Source organism: Leptodactylus fuscus, chromosome 6 (genome assembly GCF_031893055.1).
Source record: "Leptodactylus fuscus isolate aLepFus1 chromosome 6, aLepFus1.hap2, whole genome shotgun sequence".
Taxonomy (NCBI): domain Eukaryota; kingdom Metazoa; phylum Chordata; class Amphibia; order Anura; family Leptodactylidae; genus Leptodactylus; species Leptodactylus fuscus.
This window is the reverse complement of record NC_134270.1, coordinates 176,717,374-176,742,264: the sequence shown is the minus strand read 5'-3', so window position 1 is coordinate 176,742,264 and position 24,891 is coordinate 176,717,374. Positions and strand designations below refer to the sequence as shown.

Sequence of the window (24,891 nt, the reverse complement as noted above, 5' to 3'; positions counted from 1 at the left end):
CTTGAGAAGCAAAATTGTGAGGGAGCCTGAGCAATCTCAAGGCTACAAGTCCATCTCCAAAGACCTGAATGTTCCAGTGTCTACCGTGCGCAGTGTCATCACGAAGTGTAAAGCCCATGGCACTGTGGCTAACCTCCCTAGATGTGGGCGCAAAAGAAACATGGACGAGAGATTTCACCGCAAGATTGTGCGGATGGTGGATAAAGAACCTCGACTAACATCCAAACAAGTCCAAGCTGCCCTGCAGTCCGAGGGTACAACAGTGTCACCCCGTACTATCCAGCGTCAGCGTCTGAATGAGAAGGGACTGTATGGTAGGAGACCCAGGAAGACCCCACTTCTTACCCACAGACATAAGCCAGGCTGGAGTTTGCCAAAGCTTACCTGAGAAAGCCAAAACCGTTCTGGAAGAATGTTCTCTGGTCAGAGGAGACAAAAGTAGGAGAAGGCCTCAACATACAGATTACAGGAAAAAAGAGAAGAAGACGCCCCCTACAGTCAGACATGGCGGAGGTCCCTGATGGTTTGGGGTTGCTTTGCTGCCTCTGGCACTGGACTGCTTGACCGTGTGCATGGCATTATGAAGTCTGAAGACGACCAACACATTGTGCAGCATCATGTAGGGCCCAGTGTGAGAAAGCTGGGTCTCCCTCAGAGGTCAGGGCTCTTCCAGCAGGACAAGGACCCAAAACACACTTCAGGTCAGCACTAGAAAATGGTGGTGAGAGAAAGCCCTGGAGACTTGTAAAGTGGCAGCAATGAGTCCAGCCCTGAATCCCATAGAACACCTGTGGGGGAGGGGGAGAGATCTCTTGGTGGCAGTTTGGAGAAGGCCCCCATCACATCTCAGGGGGGACCGCGAGCAGGAGCCAAAGAAGAATGGTCTAAGATTCCAGCAGAGCCTTGTAAGAAACTCATTGCTGGTTAGCGGAAGCGGTTGTGCGCAGTTATTGTGTCTACAGGTTGTGCTACCAAGTATTAGGCTGAGGGCGCCAGTACTTCTGTCCGCACCAGTTTTGGAGTTTTGTGTAAAATGATCAATGATTTGACACCTTCTAAACTGATGTCCTATAAACAGACAGACATTAGAGATGTAGGGGTGTTGGCCAGCCAAGTTTAATGTAGCAGAGCTGAGTTATTGGTGTTTTGGGCTGGATGGCACAGGATGTAGTGCGCTGGTTGTGACGGCTCTTATAGTAGCAGATCAGCTTATAGCTGTGGATAGATTGCCAGGTGTTCTTTTTTTTAAAGCAGATCATCCCTTTAAGGCTGCATTTTCTGCTAAATACTCCTCGGAAACCCTGAGGCGCTTTCAGCCTTCGTTTCCTCCAGGTTGGCACGTGCTGATCAGCCTCTTCAATTGGATTGTGAGCAGCATGTCCCCACGCAATGTGTCTTCATTGGAGACTTCTATATTGAGGTGGGTGGAGGAGGGGCAGGATACATCTTTTTGTTGGTCACTAATTTCCATTAAAAACAATAGCAGGAAGTTTGGGGCATTCCAAAAAAACGCAGTGTGAACCCAGCCTAACACGACCATCAGTAGGAACCATCTGGAGGAGGTGCCGGCCCAGAGTCCTGACACGGCCAGTCTATGCACATGGAGTAGTCTGAGACGTTCCCCCAGATCAAAGGACAATGTCACAGTCCACAGAGTAGTCCGGGAATGTGGTGGGCAATTTATAGATATAAGAGGGGACTGCAAATGGAAGGATCAAAAAGGAGGCGCCAAGTACTTCCATACACTTACTCTGACGTTGTTATTGTGAACGGAGGCGTCACTTTCATCTGTGAAAAAAAAAAGAGGAAAAAGTTAGTAAAATCAAAACTATCCTGAGCCTCCGACCCACTTGACACTGACTCAAATCTTCAAGACTGAAGATTGAGGAAGTGAAGGGACTCAGGTGATGTCTGAGATATTTAAGGGAGTCTACAGAGGCGTGAGAAAGTCGTCTTGTGGTACAATGGGCATCCATATAACGTTCACTTGCAGGTTTCTCAGACTGTATACACTTTTATGTAGACAGTACTAGCTCTGCCGGAGGGGGAAAATGGGGGCAGAATGGGGATCCTAATAGCCAAGACCCTCATTGGACCTCATTCTCGGTCCGATTTGAGCAGGCCACTGCGGGGGGCGTAGCTATAGAGCCACAATCCGGCCGCGCACTGAGATGAAGAACATGACGTTGTGCATGCTGGCAGACGAGAACCACACATGCCGGCATCGCTGGAGCCCGTTGCGCGGCATGGACTGTTGAATCAGCCGGGGCCCCAGGGGGTTGTAAGGGGTAGACGGAACTCTGCCAAGCTCTCGCAAACCGCCATCTACCTGTGCCACGCGCTGTACATGGCCGCAGCCACTGCGCTGCACGGTCTCCCAACCCTATGCACCCCTGTAACCTCAGCACACGAGGAGTGTGGGTTGGGGTGAGCCTGGGTTCGCAGATTCGCATGTGGGGGTTGGTTTCTTGAGGACAAAAATGGGCCACAGGGTGGGGGAGGGTATGTACAAAGGGGGGGAATGGGGGCCCAGGGTGGTGTGGGAAGGGGGGTGTAAGGGGGCCCAAGGTCACTAGTTGGGGAGGGAGTGAGGGAATGGGGAGCACTTAGGGAAAAAAGTACGGGGCCAGGGGTGAGAGGACAGGGAGTGGGCCAGTGGGGCGCAAAGTGGGGGTCCATGGGCGCACTGGTGTTCGACGGGCCCGCTGCACCCACAAGGCAGAGTCGGGGGGGCCGGGCGGCACTGCAGGTGGGGCACGCAAAGGGTGAGGGGGCCGCGGACGAAGTCGCGGGTATAGCTAGTACAGACTAAAGCTGAAGGAAAAGCCTCTGCAGGCCGGGTCCGTTGCCGCCTCCAGGGTGCACTGTACCGTCCCGGCATCCTTCAGCCTAGTGACATAAGTACAGTGCCACCTAGAGGCGGCAGCAGAGATGGCCTACACAGGAGAATGGATGGGTGAGTATAAAGTACCAGCCGCTATCTACTAAAATAACACAATAAATAGAGGCCGATTAGAAGAAGAAATGCTGCCCCCCCAGTTTATTCCATGATACGCTGCCTGAGGCCATTCCTTAGTTCAACTCATGGAAAATGCGCCCCTGTATCAAGGTGATTTGGGACACTAAAACACACGGGCCATGGCAGAATGATAGTGATGAGGGACGGGGAACAAATTTTTTGCAAAAAATCCAAACAGTGGAGCCATGTTATCATCGTAGCACTGAAGTTATATAGATATGTGGGAGTGTGGGACAAGGCGTGTGTGATGTTTTTGTAACATTTTGCCTTGTGAATCTTATATAACAACTTTCTATTAGGAATGTGACAACTAGACTGTCAGGCAAGACTGAGCCAACTAACTTATGGTCAGCTAGGTCTAAGGGCTACTTCACATGGGGATAAGCCTCACACATTTTGGTCCTGGTTCTGATTCGGGAAGCAGAATTGGACTTCCGACAGTCACGGCTTCCCCTTCCGGAGTAGGCTCAAATGAATGGGCCCAGTCCAGAGGGTGCTGCCGCGAAGTGGACGCCAGGGCTGAATCAGCCATGGAGTTCGCCTGACGAAAGGACAGCTCGCTTCTTTTTTTCGTGAGCCGAAACATACTGCTCTTAGAAAAAAGTAAGCTAGCGGTCTACATAGACCTCTATGGTGGTGGAGCCCATTCTGAGCTGATTTCAGCATCAGATTCCGCCCCCTCCAGCTCTAGCTGGTCACATACAGTCCTAAGACCGTCCCACTATATATCTCAATGATCTTACAATCAAAGCCGTAACCCCAGAGAACTGGGACCATCCATAATGGGAAGAACAGGAGACATGGGTCCGGTATAGAGGTAATGGCCAGATCACAACCAATAATAATAATACATTTTATTTATATAGTGCCAACATATTCCTCAATAATTTACAGACATTATAGGGTGGGACTGAGGACCCTGCTCACAAGAGCTTACAATCTATGAGGTTTTGGGGTGGCACAAGAGGTATCGGGGGTGGCATAAGAGATAACATTACTTATACAATGGTCCAGCCATTGTTACGATGAAGGTTATTTTAATTACACATATAAATAAAGCTGCATGAGATATCCTCAGCCGTGTCCTGTTATGGGCAGATGGTGCCCAGACATATAAGTCTGTAGGCATCATATCCTGTGGGACATTGGGGGAGCCTGAACGGAACAGGGTTAGTTTTAGGGATTCTCACCGCAGAAGTATTTAGATTAGGAATTGTGACCACTGCCTGTAGAAATGTGTCTTTAGGATGTGCTTGAAGCTATAGGAGTTGGGATATAGATTAAAAATGGAAAACTATCTGGACCATCTCAAATTAACCAAACATGGTGATCACCAGTGGACATTGTGGGCAGCCGCATATTGACTAAGATTTGGTTACAACCAGGAGAAGTCACTCTTGGCACATCTTCACCCAAACTCATAAATGAAGGCCTAACCCCATGACATCTTTATGACCTAATATGATGATATATGGACACCAGGTTGTTACGTTGGGACCATCTCTTCATACATGTTCTGCAGGTTGATAGCAATATGGCTGCTCATGAATATTCATTGACATTCTATCCTTCTCAAGATCCCTTAAAGTTCACAATTCACTTGTTTACTTTTTATACAGTAGATTGATCTGTCGACAAAGTCTTCGAGATCCACCTTATAGACTCATTAAGAGGTGTCCTGGTCTCCCTTTGCAGAAAGATGAGTGGGGGAAAGCTTCTGCAGTAGTTGGGTGCCTTACAGTTAGTGTAAAATTTCTTTGGTGACTATGATAAGTATTCTTGGGTTGGGTTGGGTTTCTGGATTTGCCTATATGGCAACATTGAGAAGAGTGGTCGGGATTAACGCTATTGTTACAACTTTCTATTTCTTGGTCCATGGCCATGTCTTGGAGGTTTTCCAAACATTTTATTGACTGTAAAATAATGGAGCCCCTAGTTATCACAGATGGTTTCATCATATTAATGATATAGTCTTTGGACATTTTCATAATCATGAGATGAACCTTGATCTGATCCTACATCAGTGATGTCTGCCGGGATCTGTAAGATAAAATAACATACGATGACTGACGTTATATAAATATGAAGAAGTAGTAAAAAATATACAGTAAATACCAGTAAAAAAAGTTACCAAGATTTTATCTCTAGTTTGTTAGATATTTTGAAGAAATAGGGGGAAAGGCTTGTACAGTTAGGAGTAGGGTTGAGAGACCGGGATCGGGAAAGATCGGATCCGATTGGCGATCGAGCAAATTTCACGATCAGGATCAGCTGGAAAATTATCGAAAATCGGATTTTAAAAACGATCCTGAAATCTCAAGATCCGCTCAACCCTAAAAGTGACTTCTCCCATAGAGAAGCATTGACTAAGGTTGAGCGATCGGGATCGGCTGGAAAATGATCGAAAATCGGATTTTAAAAACGATCCTGAATCTCAAGATCGGCTCAACCCTAAAGGTGACTTTTCCCATAGAGAAGCATTGACTAGGGTTGAGCGATCGGGATTGGGAAAGATCAGATCCCGATCGGCGATCGAGTAAATTTCACGATCGGGATCTGCTGAAAAATGAAATCAGATTTTAAAAAAAGATCCTGAAATCTCAAGATCGGCTCAACCCTAGTCAAAAGAAAAACAAAGTCCACTCTCGTAGATTTCTGTGGTTTTACATATCACAGCATAATAAAAGATTGATGGGCGGCAACAATTGGCTTCTCTAAGATCATTGCTGATGCCTTTCCTCCTTGGCATTGTGTTAACTCCAGTGCTCCAGACTGCCAAATTGCCAAACCTTCTGCTTTTTATTGAGATGGACACACTTGCTGATAAGCAGTTAACATCAATTAGATATCAAAACATAATAAAAGATTAATAAGCAGCAACAATTCCTTCTCGAAGATCATTGCTGATTTCTTTCCTCCTTGGTATTATGTTAACACACTCCTGAGTGTTCCAGATTCCCAAACTACCAAACCTTCCACTTTGTATAGAGGTGGGCACACTTGCTGATGATAAATTAATCAGGGGTATCTGATAAGCAGCACCTGGCCCCTACTTATCCTTTTAATGGCTATATAAGCAGTAAGGGTGTACTTTAATTTTGCATTTTGACCTAGTTTTTGTTAAATAACTAGTGTCATGGTGTGATTTGTGATGTGTTGTGGTTCATTTAAGGTTGCATTTACATAATTGTAAGACCTAAAATCAGATTTTTTTTATTCAATAGAATTTAAAGTACATACTTGGTTTATATCATAACTGTAGATTTTTATTTTTATTTTTTTTTAGCCTTGTGAATCTCTAACATTGTCTGACAACCTCTTAGAATGAACAATCAGACTGTCTGACAATACTGAACATTCAGATTTGTAGCCAGTCCTCACCTTCTACACACTTAAAGGGGTTTTCTGGGTAGAAAATCTGTTTGTTTTTAGAAAGGTCTGTTAGTGCTAGTAATGGGTTAATAAGTACACCCATATACTTTTAGCAGTGTTTGGAGTGATTTCTGGGTGTCTCTGGGAGCTGCTGGCATCCTCTTCATTTGTACTTTCCACACTAGTTCGCCCCCCCCCCCCCTCTCTCTCACTCCATTTTACACCCCTCCCTGTCTCCCTAACTAAACTATCCCACCCACTACTAGCCCCTCCCACTCTCCCACGTCTCCCTAGCTATCTCAGCCACTTCTAGCCCCTCCCACTCTCCCCCAGTCTTCCTAGCTATCCCGCCCACTAGTAGCTCCTCCCCTGTCCCCTTAGTTAAGCTAATCCGCCCACTACTAGCAGAGAGGAAGAGGGAGGAGCCGTTCCCAGACACAGAAGGCTGGTAAGTATTGATGGGGATAGGGGATCGTAATGGTGACTTGACCGCTCCAGGGATATGGGTAATTATAGATTTATTTTTTTTTTCATTTGATGTATTTTAGAAGTTTTAGGGGAGGGGGTTTAGTTTAGGGGTTAATTCTTTGTTTATCCTGGACAACCCCTTTAATTATAACACACGTAAGCAATGAACTATATCACTAGATATCATTGTATCATCATAGTTACCTTAAGCTGAGCATATATACTGGTAATTTCTGATATCCTCAGTTCGGTGTATATAGATTCAGCCTGCAGGAAGAAAAAAAATTGCAATTTTACTCAATGAATAGAAATTGGAATACAGATTAATAGAAACCCCTCCAAATTACCTTCTATATAAGACAGCCACCCCTTTATCCAGGCCTGATCTTTGGGAACAGATTTTGAGCCAAATCATACAGTGCAGTTTGTTGTGCATATCCTCTTTGTGAAGACCGTCTCATAGAGGTTCTACTTTACCATTTGCTTCATTGATCCAATTATTTTTCAACATTGGGTAACATCAGATTTTGGCATTCCTGGCACAGAAATTCTCCCATCCTGAAACACAGTGGGGGCTGTTTTTGGCCTTGGACACTATCTGTTCTCCAATTGTAAAGATTAGACCAGTGATTCCCAACATGGTCTTAGAGAACCCAGGGGTTCCTTGGAAGCCAACACTTTGGTTGAGAAGATGGCCGCATACCTTCATGCAACATTTTCTGCATCCTTAGGATGGTTTTTGTTTTTTTGATAAATATTATTTGGTAGGGGTGTCCCAAGGAATTTTTTTTGCTCCCAGAAATGCCCTGAGACTAAAAAGGTTGCTAAACAATGGACTAGATGTAGCAGATACTAAGTATTAAGAGTCATATTATCATAATATTACAGTACAGGCAGTTTAAAGGGATTCTATCATTAAAATGCAATTTTTTCTGGGTACCACGTAGGAATAGCCTTAAGAAAGGTTATTCTTCTCCTACCTTTAGATGTCTTCTCCGCGCCGCCGTTCGGTATAAATCCCGGTTTTCGTCAGTATGCAAATTAGTTCTCTTGCAGCACTGGGGGTGGGCCTCAGCGCTCAAACAGCACTGGGGGCATCCCTAATGCTGCGAGAGAACTCTCCAGCGCCGCCTCCATCTTCTTCTGGAATGGCCTCTCTTCACGTCTTCTTCTGGCGCTGGCTTCAAACTTCTAGGCCTTGGGCAGCCAACTGCGCATGCCTGCCAGCCACAAGACAATGGCCGCTTACAATACTGTTTAAGTTGTGGCTGAGGGCATACGCAGTCGGCTTTGCCCTAGAAATTTGAAGCCAGGGCCGGAAGAAGACGTGAAGAGAGGCCATTCCAGAAGAAGATGGAGGTGATGCTCGAGAGTTCTCTCACAGCATTGGGAACGCCCCCAGTGCTGTTTGAGCGCTGGGGCCCGTCCTAGTGCTGTGAGAGAACTCATTTGCATACCAACGAAAACCAGGATTTATACCGAAAGGCGGCTTGGAGAAGACATCTAAAGGTAGGAGAAGAATAGCCTTTCTTAAGGCTACTCCTACGTGGTACCCAGAAAAAATTGCATTTTAATGATAGAATCCCTTTAATGACTAGTCAACCATGGAATACCATGATGTTCTGGGAATTACTAGAGCTAGAGCTACTCTTTCTTTGGGACTATCTCCTCTGAGATTTCAGAGACCTTCTCTATAATACCCATAGGCCCAATAGAAAGGGGTTGTCTTCATTGTGTTAGTATCTCACATACCTCAGTGCTTGGCAGCTTCTTCTGTCTTTTCCTATGTAAAGAGTTAATGTGTCAGAATTATTACCAATGTTTATTTCCATCAGTAAAAAAACAAAAAACAAAAAAATACCCCATTTATATCAGGATATATTATATACTAGCTGGTACCCGCGACTTCGTCTGCGGTGATTGTAGCAGTGGGTATATACAGGCGCGGGTAAGGTTTTCGTACTGTGTATAAGGTATGGGATATGAAATGTAACTTTGTATCTTGTTGTTGCTCTAATTTAGAGAATACGTGAGACTTTTGTGTAGAAGTTACTTTGTATTAGAGCTGCTATATATACGGTGTTGTGAGAAACTTTACATAGTGACTTTGGGACAGAAGTATTTGAAGTTAACCCTTTCCCGCCGATGGCATTTTTGTGATTTTGGTTTTTAGTTTTTGACTCCCCTCCTTCTAAACCCCACAACGTTTTTATTTCTCTGCTCCCAGAGCCATATGAGGTCTTAATTTTTCTGGGACAAATTTTTCTTCATGATGCCCCTATTATTTATTCTATATAATGTACTGGGAAGCAGGGAAAAAATTCAGAATGGGGTGGATTTGAAGAAAAAATGCATCTCTGCGACTTTCTTACGGGCTTTGGTTTTATGGCGTTCACTGTGCAACCAAAATGACCTGTCCCCTGTATTCTGTGTTTCGTTACGATTCCGGGGATACCAAATTTATATGGTTTTATTTACATTTTGACCCCTTAAAAAAATCCAAAACTATGTTAAAAATTTTTTTTTTGAAAAGTCGCCATATTCCAACAGCCGTAACTTTTTTATACGTGCGTGTACGGGGATGCATAGGGCGTCTTTTTTTGCGGGGTCGGGTGTACTTTGTAGTTCTACCATTTTTGGGAAATGTTATTGTTTGGTCACTTTTTATTCAAATTTTTATCAGAATCAAAACAGTGAAAAAACGGCAGTTTGGCACTTTTGACTATTTTTCCCGCTACGGCGTTTACCGAACAGGAGACATATTTGTATAGATTTGTAGAGCGGGCAATTTCGGACGCGGGGATACCTAACATGTATGTGTTTCACAGTTTTTAACTACTTTTATATGTGTTCTAGGGAAAGGGGGGTGATTTTAATTATTAATCCTTTTTATTTGTTTTTAGATTTTTTTTACTTTTTTTTAAACTTTTTTTTTTGCATTTATTAGACCGCCTAGGGGTATTGACATGGGTGGGCGGTGTCGCGGATTGTCAGAGCGGTGGGGGTCAGCAAACATGGCTGCTCCGGAGCGTTATAGAGCGCCTCCTGGAGTATCGTTAAGGTGAGGGGCAAAGTGGTAAAGTATATGTATATGAGATTGTGTGGGGTTAGGGGCGAGGCTGTAGAGGGCAATATGAATTTTGTGGCTTGATATGGTCCAAAGTGTGTGAGATTGCAGAGATGGTGGTGTGAGTTTGGGGTTTGTGGGGGTCCTGGCACAAACGTATGTGCACTATTGTGACGAAAAGTAGCCTATTGCGCAATCGGGTGTATTAACTATGTTTGTGGAAACTTTCAGCCAAATCGGTCGAGCGGGTTTTGCGTGATTGAGGAACAAACATCCGAACATCCAAACTCACAAACCCACAAACTTTCACATTTATAATATTAATAGGATTACATTTTCTATAAATATTTCAGCAACCACCAGGAGTGAACTTAGCAGCAAGTGTTTGCCTGCAGTGCCTCTACAGGTGAAATGGAACATTACACTATGTTCATTATGTAAGGACTGTAGCTGTCGGAAGTTATAGATGAAACTAAGCTCAGAATGTCCTAATAGGGAGTGGGGAAATGGGTTCTCTAACCAGACATCAAGCTGACATAGAAATTACTCTAGGACAGACAGAGGTTTAGAATAGGTAAGAGTTCTCAGTAGTATATAGACTATTACTGTATACTACCTGCAACAAGCATACACAAGCAATACAAGCAGCAGGGGGCAGATGGGTCCAAGTGTTGCTAGAAGGATGATCTCTATGTAATGGTTCCCAAAGGATTCTCCATCTGTAGGTGAATAGACACATATACAATAGATTATAATGTGACCCATAACAAGAAGCCATTCAACCAAAATCATATCGAATGGCTTGTAAACTGGACATGACCATGAGCTCCTTCCCTATCAATCGAAACCACGACTTCCATTCTCAGAGCCATTCAAACGGGATTGAGTTGCAATACCAGACATAGCCACTATACAGTGTACGGCACTGTGTCTCCTATACGGTGGAGTGGCAATCATCCCGGGGGGCAACGGCCCATTCAATCAGAGGGTTGGCAGAGGTGCCCAATATAAAACAATATAAGAATCCCAATACGTAGAGTTCAAATTTTTGCGCATTATATTATTTGTGTATTGCATTTGACCTGTGGCTTTACAATAGAAAGGAACGGTAAAAAGTTGAGTTTTATCTCCGCAATTTGTATTATAATATATCTCATCATATATTATAAGGATACTGTATACTTACTATAAGATTTGATAACAACCATCCTGTGTGTGTCGCCATGTTCATTCTCTGCAGAACATCGAAATCTCCTGGCATCACTGTGGGTAATATTCATGAGCGTGAGGGTCTGACCACTTTTTGTCCGCTGGACCATCTTGTCTTCTTTATACCAAGTAATGGAAGCGTCCGGGTTACTGTCTATAATGCACTTCAGGGTTATAGAGTCCCCGTCCTTCACAGTCACAGTGGTGGTGTCATTGGTATGATTTATGTGTCTGGTATTAACACCTACAAGAGGGATATATGAAATCATAAATACAATTTAATCTATCTGACTAGTTTATCTCCTATCTATCTATCTATCTATCTATCTATCTATCTATCTATCTCCTATCTATCTATCTCCTATCTATCTATCTATCTATCTATCTCCTATCTATCTATCTATCTATCTATCTATCTATCTATCTATCTATCTATCTATCTATCTATCTCCTATCTATCTATCTATCTATCTATCATCTATCTATCTATCTATCTATCTATCTATCTATCATCTATCTATCTATCTCCTATCTATCTATCTATCTATCTATCTATCTATCTATCTATCCATATTTATTTTCCTTGCCTATAGTCTCATCATGTTATGCCAATGCTGTCTTTAGTTGTGTCCAAATCCCACGCATGCACTGTAGGCTCGACCACTTTGGGTTTGGGCCAAGCCTACAGTGTAAGCTCTGCTGGACATCTTCATTCTATCCCTACACGAGTGTACCGCAAAGGCAAAGCATGCTTGGGTAGTTCTAAGGAGTGCTGAGTAGGGTTTGAGCGATCGGGTTTGGAAAAGATCGGATCCCGATCGGCGATGGAGCAAATTTCACGAACATGATCGGAATTCCAATCCTGATCTTTTCCAGCAGGATCGAGGTTGGAGGTTATCTCAAGGTCAGCTCAACCCTAAAAGTGACTTTTCCCATAGAGAAGCATTGACTAGGGTTGAGCGATCGGGAAAGATCAGATCTCGATTGGCGATCGAGCAAATTTCACGATCAAGATCGGCTGGAAAATGATCAGAAATCAGATTTTAAAATCGATCCTGAAATCTCAAGATCGGCTTAGCCCTAGTGCTGAGCTACTACTAAGAATAAAGACACAGTTGGAGGAACCCAAACTGGTCGAGCCTACAGGACATACGTGGGAGTTGGATCCCACTGAAGACAGCTTCGGGTGCTTACGCAGCAAAGATAGTGACCTGGACGGCTAATCTACATGAAGGAGGCATAATGCAATGGTCCAGGAGGTGGTATTTGGGGGTATGACGATACTGTTCTCGGAACACAGGGGGAATGGCTCCTGTGCTCCCTGAGCTACATTAACAAAACAAAAAATGATTTATTTAAAAAAACAGAGGTAGGACAAGAATAGCATTTCTAAAGGCTATTCCTACGTGTGTTTAATGAAAAATTCAATATCACCAATGATAGACTCCCTTTAATGACCCCCAAGCTATATACGACCCAATTTATTGGCCTCCACGCAGTATAAAGACCCTTTATTGACCCCCACACAGTATATGACCCTCTTTACAACCACCTCTTTATTGGCACCAGAACAGTAGTGCCCATTTATTGACCCACATACAGTAAATGTCCCCTATTCTGGCCTCCACACAGCAAGTACCTCCTTTACTAGCCCCCACAGTGTGACTTTAGGCGACTACCTACTTGGTTATTACAGAAAGTTACTGAAAATGTTCATTTTGGTTTCCACCACTTCACTTCTAGCCTCCTTCTCCATATTGCATCCCAACCCTGAAAGTCAAGATCGGTTGAGCCGATTTTGAGATTTCAGGATCGATTTTAAAATCAGATTTCCGATCATTTTCCAGCCGATCGCAAAATTTGCTCGATCGCCGACCGGGATCGATCTTTCCCGATCCAGATCGCTCAACCCTAATTGTATATTATATGTACAGTAGGGTTGAGCCGATCTTGAGATTTCAAAATCCGATTTTTGATTATTTTCCAGCTGATCCCGATCGTGAAATTTGCTCGATCGCCGATCAGGATCCGATCTTTCCTGATCCCAATCGCTCAACTCTAGTCCAGATGAAACATCTGCAAATTGTGCGGTGCCTGATGGATGCTGAAGCGGAGGTGGCTGTGGGCAAAAGCGGGGATGGGAAACGCTATATAGGCCATTTCCTAATATACCCTGTGTTTCTGAAGGGTACCCCCCCCAACAGTATTGATTTACCTGTAATGTTAATATCCATAGATGGAGGATCTGTAAAAAAAATATATATATATATATATATATATATATATATATATATATATATATATATATACTTAACAAAGAAATTTAGAAACTTTATATCAATCCTATATTATATAATATGATAATCTGACCAAACCTTATAGTGACCAAATAGATCTTTCCATGTAGAAAGTGATGTAATAACTGTGGAATTCAGTATCTGAACAATGTATGATTAGAATGCGGTGGCCGCAAGCTTTAGTTACAAGGGTAGCTGTGGCGCCCCCTCTAAAAGCTCAGCTCATACAGGCTAGAGGCCAGTGGCGTAACTAGGAATGGCGGGGCCCCGTGGCGAACTTTTGACATGGCCCCCCCCTTCCTGACCGACATCAATGACCTTGACCAACCGACCCCCGCCGCATTCCTGTGCGCACTTTTATGCTCTATAGTGGCCCCAGTACACAGTATTATGCCCCATAGTGGCCCCTGCACACAGTATTATGTCCCATAGTGGCCCCTGCACAGTATTATGCCCTATAGTGGCCCCTGCACACAGTATTATGCCCCATAGCGGCCCCTTCACACAGTATTATCCCCCATAGTGGCCCCTGCACACAGTACTATGCCCCATAGTGGCCCCTGCACAGTATTATGCCCTATAGTGGCCCCTGCACACAGTATTAGGTCCCATAGTGGCCCCTGCACACAGTATTATCCCCCATAGTGTCCCCTGCACACAGTATTATGTCCCATAGTGGTCCCTGCACACAGTACTATGCCCCATAGTGGCCCCTGCACAGTATTATGTCCCATAGTGGCCCCTGCACACAGTATTATGTCCCATAGTGGCCCCTGCACACAGTATTATGTCCCATAGTGGTCCCTGCACACAGTATTATGTCCTATAGTGACCCCTGCACACAGTATTATGTCCCATAGTGGCCCCTGCACACAGTATTATGCCCCATAGTGGCCCCTGCACACAGTATTATACCCCATAGTGGCCCCTGCACACAGTATTATCCCCCATAGTGGCCCCTGCACACAGTATTATGCCCTATAGTGGCCCCTGCACACAGTATTATGCCCCATTGTGGCCCCTGCACACAGTATTATCCCCCATAGTGACCCCTGCACACAGTATTATGTCCCATAGTGACCCCTGCACACAGTATTATGCCCTATAGTGGCCCCTGCACACAGTATTATGCCCCATTGTGGCCCCTGCACACAGTATTATCCCCCATTGTGGCCCCTGCACACAGTATTATGCCTCACTCTGGACATCCATGAACAATTATTATACTCTGGGGTCTTTTCGGACCCAGAGTATAATAATCGGAGACCCGGGGGATACAAACATAAAAAAAAATACTGTTACTTACCTATCCCCGACTCTACTGCAGTCCTTGGTGGTGTCGGCAATCTTTAATGACGTACAGACGTCACATGACCCGGGATGCAGGTCCCGGTCATGTGACGTCGGTGACGTCAGACAACTAGGCCCGATGCCTGTATGGAGCATGGAGAGGTAAGTAACAATGTTTATTTTGCTCTCTTACCTCTCCTGGGCCGCCGATCATCATACTCAGGGGTCTAAAAAGACCCCCGAGTATAATAATAGTGCTTGTGGGGCCCTCAGCATCACTTACTGATCCCAGGCCCCTGCCAGTATCGGTAAGTAAATAGGGCCTGTTACTCCAGTAACTCCAGCCGGTAACGGGCTATTAAGAAAAAAAAACCTGCAGGGGTAGCGGCTGTCGCTGGGTCCCTAATGTCCCGGGCCCTGTGGCAGCTGGTGCTCCTGCTGCCACAATAGTTACGCCACTACCAGAGGCACCGATCCCTGAGCCCATCCATTTACTGGTAATAAATAACTTTCTTCTTAAATATCTGATATTACGATGAATCTGACTTACATTCAACATTCAAGGTCAACGTCTTCACCGTGGACAAGTCTTTCTGGAAAGCCACTCTACAGTGTAATGAGGACCTGTGGTCGGACTTCTTTGGTGTGAATCTGATACTGGAATGGAAGGTTCTGCCATCTTTATCTGTCATGTTATAGGTATTCTCTCTCATTCCAGGTATCTTTCCATGCCATGAAACATTTGGTCTAAAATTCCAACATTTACCAGGACTCGTACAAGTCAACCTGCCCGTCTTCCCATCCACAAGCCTTGTAGAAGAAATTGTAGGTTTATCTGTAAGTGCTGTAAAAAATCACCAAACTGTTTCAAAAGGGGTAGAAAGGAAGGCGAGCCACCAACAATAAATCCCACGTGTAATATGTTGAACTCAACGTCACAATCACAAAAGGTATTCATGGTTTTCAGTAAATTCTTCAAGTTCTCCAGATCTATACTTAAAGAATTTATGAATTTTAACGGAAAGGAAAAACGGTGAAGACCTAGAGAATGGAATTGAGGGATTGGGATCGGGAAAGATCGGATCCCGATAGGTTGTACTTGATGGACTCATGTCTTTATCCAACCTCATCAACTATGTAACTATGATCAAGCAAATTTCACGATCGAGATTGGCTGGAAAATGATCAGAAATCGAATTTTAAAATGGATCCTGAAATCTCAAAATCAGCTCAACCCTACTAGAGAACCTCCAAGAAACATGTCCTAGTGGCCTGAAGCTCTACTGTATGGGACAAATGGTCAAGGGACCCTCCATTCTTAGGATCTGTCAAGACCCCCATTGTCCAGAATGTTATTTCATATCCTAGTGATATTCCATACCATAACGGGATGGAAACACCTTAGCAGAAATGGAACACGTTCCCATTATACTTTCATGTGATTAGCTTTGGTCTATATGTTATAACACTCACCGGTCACGGACACATATGGCTGCATATCTGTGTAGCTGTATTTTGTGGATCCATGTTTAACCATCAAATAATATCTGCCGCTATCGGAAGACACCGGATCTTCTATGTAATATGAGCAGTCTCCTCTGGACACATCTCCGGTAAAATAAAAGAGTCCATTTGTCCGTTGTCCATATCCACTTTTTTCAGCAATCCAGATTCCACTCCCATTAATGGCTTTATACCATATAGCAGTAGTATTTATACTCCTCCGTACATCACTGGGCATGGTATATAGGCACAAGACATGGACACATAGACCTCGCTGCACCGTCACATGGTAACGTGTTTTTATAGAGTATCCAGGAAGCCGCTCACAGATATTACCTGCATTGAAAACGCAATGAGGATTTAGTAGAAGAATTGTCTTATGAGCTACATTACCTATCATGTCATCACCAGGAGCGACTGCTCTGCCTACAGCTTTGCACCACTTCCAAGATCCTAACCTATCCTGTTTCTTGAATGGAAGCAGCCTTCATACTCTTCCCATTCATTAGTACCCAGATGCTACGAGAACGGCTGATATGCATGGGGTTGGAGTCCGCCACAGATCACATACTAATGATGGAACTATAGGCCATGAGTATGAAAGACCACCTTGGGACTGGACCACTTTGCAATATCCATCCTTTTATTGAGGACTACCACTGTTGCTGGGCTACTTTTTCATCTCTGAGGAGTTTGACTCCCTTTTAACACACAAGCAGGTGAGGGAGGGAGGGATCCCGACCTAAAAACCCGATTACGCGCTCCCTCAGTATTCAGTGAACATGAAGAGTAACAACAAGAGGTTTATTGAGATAAGATGATGCTTTTCGAGGTAATGGTATCGAACAAAGAACATCACCCCTACTTCACATCTTTGAAATTTCCGACTCAGTGTTATGCACAACTTCCTTTTAACTTGGAAAACCACAATAAGCCTCATGACAAGAACAAAGACTAAAATCTATTTTGGGTTTCATCTATTATGGCAGCTAGAGATGAGCGAACAGTGAAATATTCGAGATTCGATATTCGTTTCTAGTAGAGCCTCAATATTCGACTACTTGGTCGAATATTGAATCCCATTATAGTCTATGGAAAAAATGCTTGTTTCAGGGGAAACCACTATTCGACTAAAGGAGAGTCACCAAGTCCACGAGTAGCAGGATGAGAGTGTTAAAGGAGGAGCGCTGTGCAATTAAAGTGCATGGACTCCATCATAGTCTATGGGGTCCAAGCACTTTAACTGCACAGTGCTTGCAGTTGCGCTGATAAAAAAGTAAGCTCCCTCGTAACAGCAAGCTGCCAGCTCTCCTGACTAGCAAGGACGAGCCTGCTGAAGAACCAGTGTTGATTTGGAATTGCAGGTTCGTCCTTGCTAGTCAGGAGAGCTGTCAGTTTGCGGTTACGAGGGAGCTGACTTTTTCTCATAGTAATGAATTGACCAGTGTTGATTGGCCAGTGTACAGCATTCGGCCAATCAATGCTGTTCCTGCCGGAGGCTCGTCTGTAAGGAGGCGGAGTCTAAAATCGGACCACAATGGAGACTGCTGTGGTCCGATCTTAGACTCCGCCTCCTCCGGCAGAACCAGCGTTGATTGGTCGAATGCTGTACACTGGCCAATCAACGCTGGTCTATTCATTCCTATGAGAAAGAGAGTCAGCTCCCTCATAACAGCAAGCTGCCAGCTCTCCCAGCTAGCAAAGACGAGCCTGCAGCCAATCAACGCTGGTTCTGCAGCAGGCTCGTCTGTGAGGAGGCGGAGTCTAAGATCCTTCCTTTCTGTGTATTGGAACAACACAAAAACAGAGGAAAAAAAGCCAAAAATGAAGTAATTTCACACAAAAAATAAAAATAAAAAAATGGGCTCCATTGGGTTGATATGGAGTTAGAGCCCCAATCCGTCACTTCAAAATTAAAGGCTTTCCACTACAAATGTTGTTGTTTATTATGCTCTAACACACATGATACGGTAGAATACTTAATAAATGATGTTTCGGCCAAAATCCTGGCCTACATCAGATTCGTTAATACTCTACTGTTAGAGATATTAGCTCCAAGCGGGCAGTTGGACCTGTTGTTGTCATAGTGGGGGCTCAGAACTAAGAGGAATCCTAAAAGTTGATTAAACTTAGTCATCTGATGTGTGGAACATGTGCGGGTCCTATAGGTTGTATTATTCAAATGAACTGAGCAGTATGGGACACAAGAAGCTCTCAATCCTGAGAATTCAAGGGAACTCAGCGGAAGCATGCAATGGTGTCAGTAGCGGGAGCTGGTCCAGAATGTTCCCATATGGCACCTTGCGTAATGTTGGTGGTGTGGTGAGGATGAACTCTCACCAATGATTAACTACAGTGTCATGGGTTGTAAACTTCTTGAACATGTTGTGCACCGAAGACATAGAAATAGCAATGGACTTGTAACCTTGAGTTGTTGATATTGTTCCACAATTTTGGTTCTCTAGTTCTCAGTTGTTTTCCTCTTTCTGTTCTCCATGCTTAATTTGGCACACACAGACACACAATGCAAAGATTGAGTCACCTTCTCTCCTTTTTTATCTGTGTGATTTCAGGTGTGATTTTTATATTGCCCACACCTGTTACTTGCTACAGGTGAGTTTGAATGAGCATCACATACCTGTTATTTGCCCACATTTTTTTGAAAAATTCTCTGGAAAAATTTCAGGGGTGCCAACACTTACAGCCATAACTGCATATATAGGGGCTCTCGTCTTCCGACAGCTGAGACTTCCCTAAGCACGATGCACTCAGCACTACGTAACACATCATATATCTTTATCATAAGATGATACTTACTGCTCCACAGCTGGGACTGTATTAAAATAAAAGCCATATAATATTCCATGAAGTAACAAAAAAATTTACACCTCATATTCCGTCTTTCGTAGTTTCAGTCTCTAGGGCCTAAGGTAAAATACAGATGAGAGAGAATACTAAGAATGAAACAAGTTAATAATACTATATACAACAGAAATAAGAAAGTTTTATTAACAAACTATTTACGAACATTCCAAACCAGCTGCTCAGTTCTAAAAAATAAGTCAGAAATATCAACTATAGGTTCGAAAACTTTTAACCCATTACTGTAAGTGAGTCTTTAATGATCCATTTTGTCTTATTGAGTCACGACCCCAGGCCAAAAGCAACTACACTGTTTCCATAACTCGTATTTGCTTCTATGGGACTAGTAGAAACAGAACTGTCGACACACAGGTGTTATTATCTCAAGCATGAAGGGATGTAATAAGAATATCCCACTAAGTGTTATACCAGTCCTATACATAATACCTCCATATCTCATGTTCTCATATCCGTCGTCTTCTTACCTTGTATCATGTGCTAATGTGCTACGTCCTCGTATAATTCCTTTTTGCTAATGTCCAGCTTCCATTGCTACAGTATTCAGTTCTCAGCTCTATTTTGGGATGTTGGTCATATCAGGTCTGATCTTCTCTGAAATCAGTGTACAGACTGGATAGCTTCTTGTGAACTAAAATGCAGAAGGAAGTTTGGACAATGAAGAACTTTGTTTTAGTTTCATGAAACTTTGCTTAATCCCATAACCACAAGGACCTATGCAAGTATTACTCCAGCTGTATCCATATAGTCTCTGATTATAAGAATGTTCTGCAATTAGGGTTGAGCGATTGAACTGGATTCCGATCGGCGATCGAATAAATTTCATGATCGCAATCCGAATTCCGATCCCGATCTTTTCCGGCGGGATCGAGGTCGGAGGTTATCTCAAGATCTGCTCAACCCTATTCCTGTATATATCATTAATAGGGTTGAGTGATCAGGATCTGGAAAGATTGGATCCCGATCGGCGATCAAGCAAATTTCACAATCGGGATCGGCTGGAAAATGATTGAAAATCGTATTTTAAAAACGGTCCTGAAATTTCAAGATCAGCTCAACCCTATCTACAATATATTACAGAAATCTTACAATTAAAACTAGCCTATGACGCAGACTTGTCCATTTCCATATTAAATTGCATGAAATTAGCCATAACTCCATATAACAGTGACCGTCCATACCAGAAAGAATAGGAGTAGACAAGACAACCTCGGTGGCTAATGTGGATCACTGCGCTCACTGGTCCAACAAAGACGAAGCAATCGAAGATGCATGCTAACACCTTTTATTGACAAATTGGCACAACGCGTTTTGGGCCTTTGTAGCCCTTTCTCAAGTGCATAAGACAATCTGGTGATCTCTGGTGCATGTTTTTTGCCTGATGCCCTGCTGTCTACGAAGAATAAGAGACAGGGGTCCCTTGTAGAGGTTGGTGGAAGTCCTAATGGACTTATATGACCTATCTTCTCGATATGTGATAAATATTTAAAGTGCAAACTCTTATCTGACCATCTCAACCATCCATGGGGATCACGGGTGGACATTGTGGGCAGCCACACATTTACCATGAAGTAATCACACCCATAAGAAGTCACTCTTTGCACTTCTCCTCCCAAGCCCGTAGATGAAGGCCCAACCAATGACATCTCCATGACCAAAATCTATTACTTACACTATGTGATCAAAAGTATCCAGACACTCCCAAAAACATACGTTTTTCATATTAGGTGCATTGTGCTGCCACCTACTGCCCGGTACTCCATATCAGCGACCTCAGTATACATTAGACATCGTGAGAGAGCAGAATGGGCCGCTCCGCGGAACTCACGGACTTCGAACGTGGTCAGGTGATTGGGTGCCACACATCACACCAGGTCAATGCCAAACGATGCCTCGCTTTGTGTAAGGAGCGTAAACATTGGACGATTGCGTGGATTTCCTCCCATACTCCAAAGACATACTGAAAGGAAAAATTGTACATTGTGATCCCTATATGGGTCTCACAATCTACAAAAAAAAAAAAACTTGCCTCAGCTCAGGATCGGACAAGGAGGCAGCACTCTGGTTGGATCGGCATCTCAGAGCTCTGACCAGGCATAGCCACTAAATGATGTAAGGCACTATGCCTGGTATACACTGAAGTGGCCTCAGCATTGGGTCAAGGACAAACACCTTTTAACCAGTAGGTTTGAAGAGTTGCCCGGATCCAGAACCCACCAATTAAAATTGATTAACAATTCCAAGGACGGTCATCATCATAAGAGTCTTAAAAAAATAGTTTACATTCAGAATCATAGTCTACTCCATTCTAATTGTGTTCTTCATTCTTCCTGTGTATCCGATATTTTCCGATCCCAATTGCTCAACCCTAATTATAAGGATATTTGATACTTACTGATATTTACAACAACCATCCTGTGTGTGCCCCCATGTTCATTCTCTGCAGAGCACTGAAATCTCCCGGCATGACTTTGGGTAATGTTCATGAGGGTAAGGGTCTGTTCGCTTATAGTTTGCTGCACCAACATGTCTTCTTTATACCAAGCGATTAACGCATTCGGGTTACTGTCTACAATGCACTTCAGGGTTATAGAGTCCCCGTCCTTCACAATCACAGTGGTGGTGTCATTGATATCAGTGACATCATTGGCATTAACACCTAAGGGTGCATGCACACTACGTAACGCCGGGCGTGTATGAGAGCCGTACACGCCGGCATTACGGCAGACTGCCGAACACTTCCCATTCACTTCAATGGGAGCGCTCGTAAACGCCGCTGTTACGAGCGCTCCCATTGAAGTGAATGGGAAGTGTTCGGCAGTCTGCCGTAATGCCGGCGTGTACGGCTCTCATACACGCCCGGCGTTACTCAGTGTGAATGTACCCTTAGAGAGTGAATTGGTGGAATTCCCAATGGCCAGATTATTACCAATGTACTACCTGTGTTCTGGACATGGACAAATATTAAAAGTGGAAAACTCTTATTTGGCCCAGCTCAGAATTAGCCAACTGTGGTGTTCACCGGTGGACTCTGCGGGCAGCCATATTTACCATGAAGAATTCACTACCGGGAAAAGACACTCTGCTCCTCCCAAGCTGATAGACGAGGGTCTAATAATGCATGACCTAATAGAGAATATGGACATCAGGTTGCCTGGTTGGGACCACCTCTTCTGAAAAACATGGTCTTCAGGTTGGTTTAAACAATATGGCTGCTTATTTAATTTTATTACAATCCTATCGCTTGTGAGACCCCTTAAAACCCAAAATGTAGCTGCTTCTATTACAGACAGCAGATTGACCCATCCGAATGACTGGTTAGAGCCCTATCTGATGAGTCTCTACCCATCGACACACGGAAAGAGAAACCCAAAAATGAAGGATAGCAGTCACTAGAAGAAAAGCTTTCCCATATAATTAGTTCAGTAGTTTTGTAGTTCTTACACAAATGTCTTATAGAACTTTTATGATGTCTTAAATACTGTGGCAAAAAAAGCTATTGAATGGCTCCTTGGTAACAATGTGGAGCTAAGAATTTTTGGTTTTGGTTTACAGAGAGGTCTGATGTGTATAGATGGCTTACCGTCAGAACTTTCTATAGTTTCCTGTAAAATTGACCTACAACTACTTCAAATTTCATCCATGTCAGTAAATGGAAAACAAGATCAAGTATACAAGTCAAAAATATTAGACTTGGTGATTTATTTATAGAACAAAGTGATACAATATCACGTATCTGTCAGTGACAAAATATGGGAACCTTTAGAATTAGCAGATCATTGGAAGGTGAAATTATTCAGGGATGTCGTGAGTGTGTATGTGTGTAGGGGCGACCTGTTTCATTTAAAAATCAGGGATCTATCAGTCTGATCTTCACTACACATCTTTGTGGAAGTCTATCATGGCAAGAAGGAGATTTCTGAGGACCTCAGAAGAAGAGTTGTTGATGCTTGTCAGACTGGAAAGATTATAAAACCACCTCTAAAGAGCTTGGACAGATTGTGCGTAAATGAAGGAAGATCATGTTGAAGGTAAGGCATATTATAGCTGTGAGGTCACAAAGGAACCCAAGAGAACCTCTAAGCAAGTAAAGGCATATTTTTCACTAGCTGGTACCCGCGACTTCGTCTGCGGTGATTGTAGCAGTGGGTATATACAGGCATGGGTAAGGTTTTCGTAGTGTGTATAAGGTATGGGATATGAAATGTAACTTTGTATCTTGTTTTTGCTGTAATTCAGACAATACATGAGACTTTTGTGTTGAAGTTACTTTGTATTTGAGCTGCTATATATACGGTGTTGTGAGAAACTGTACATAGTGACTTTGGGACAGAAGTATTTGAAGTTAACCCTTTCCCGCCGATGGCATTTTTTGATTTTCGTTGTTGACTCGCCTCCCTCTAAACCCCATAACTTTTTTATTTCTCCGCTCCCAGAGCCATATGAGGTCTTAATTTTTCCTGGGACAAATTTTTCTTCATGATGCCACCATTATTTATTCTATATAATGTACTGGGAAGCAGGGAAAAAAATTCAGAATGGGGTGGATTTGACGAAAAAATGCATTTCTGCGACTTTTTTTTTTTTTTCTTATGGTAGAGTTGGAAGGGACCTCAAGGGCCATCGGGTCCAACCCCCTGCAAGTGCAGGTTTTCCTAAATCATCCCAGCTATATGTTTATCCAGATTCCGCTTGAAGATTTCCATTCTTACGGGCTTTGGTTTTACAGCGTTCACTGTGCAACTAAAATGACCTATCCCCTGTATTCTGTGTTTCGTTACGATGCCGGGGATACCAAATTTATATGGTTTTATTTACATTTTGACTCCTTAAAAAAAATCCAAAACTGTGTTTAAATTTTTTTTTTGAAAAATCGCCATATTCCGACAGCCGTAACTTTTTTATACGTCCGTGTACGGGGATGTATAGGACGTCTTTTTTTTGCGTGACTGGGTGTACTTTGTAGTTCTACCATTTTCGGGAAATGTTATTGCTTTGATCACTTTTTATTCAAATTTTTATCAGAATCAAAACAGTGAAAAAACAGTGGTTTGGCACTTTTGACCATTTTTCCCGCTACGGCGTTTACGGAACAGGAAAAATATTTGTATAGCTTTGTAGAGCGGGCGATTTCGGACGTGGGGATACCTAATATGTATGTGTTTCACAGTTTTTAAGTCCTTTTATATGTGTTCTAGGGAAAAGGGGGTGATTTGAATTTTTAATCCTTTTTATTTTTTTTTTTATATTTTTTTTTACTTTTTTTTAAAAAAAATTTTTTTGCATTTATTAGACCGCCTAGGGGTATTGACATTGGTGGGGGGGGGTGTCGCGGATTGTCAGAGCGGTGGGGGTCGGCAAACATGGCTGCTCCGGAGCGTTAAAGAGAGCCTCCTGGAGTATCGTTAAGGTGAGGGGCAAAGTGGTAAAGTATATGTATATGTGATTGTGTGGGGTTAGGGGCGAGGCTGCAGAGGGCAATATGAATTTTGGGGCTTGCTATGGTCCAAAGTGTGTGAGATTGCAGAGATGGTGGTGTGAGTTTGGGTTTTGTGGGGGTCCTGGCACAAACGTATGTGCGCTATTGTGACGAAAAGTAGCCTATTGTTTAATCGGGTGTATTAACTATGTTTGTGGAAAATTTCAGCCGAATCGGTCGAGCGGGTTTTGTGTGATTGAGGAACAAACATCCAAACACACAAACCCACAAACTCACAAACTTTCACATTTATAATATTAATAGGATATTAGGTAAGGATAATGTTCTTAAGTGCACCATCAGAAGG

At 43.3% G+C, this 24,891-nt stretch overlaps 1 protein-coding gene across 1 annotated transcript; it reads right to left on the bottom strand.

The window, feature by feature from the left end:
• Nucleotides 1-1,312: 1,312 nt before the first annotated feature.
• Nucleotides 1,313-19,118, bottom strand: LOC142210175 (sialic acid-binding Ig-like lectin 14). Its single transcript, XM_075279200.1, has 11 exons — nt 19,043-19,118; nt 16,196-16,561; nt 15,273-15,566; nt 13,351-13,380; nt 11,113-11,379; nt 10,543-10,645; nt 8,612-8,642; nt 7,064-7,126; nt 5,023-5,059; nt 1,751-1,788; nt 1,313-1,699 (listed from the first exon to the last, which is right to left on the bottom strand). Exons 1-11 carry the CDS (start codon nt 19,116-19,118, stop codon nt 1,313-1,315), a joined length of 1,692 nt encoding a protein of 563 aa, XP_075135301.1.
• Nucleotides 19,119-24,891: the final 5,773 nt, after the last annotated feature.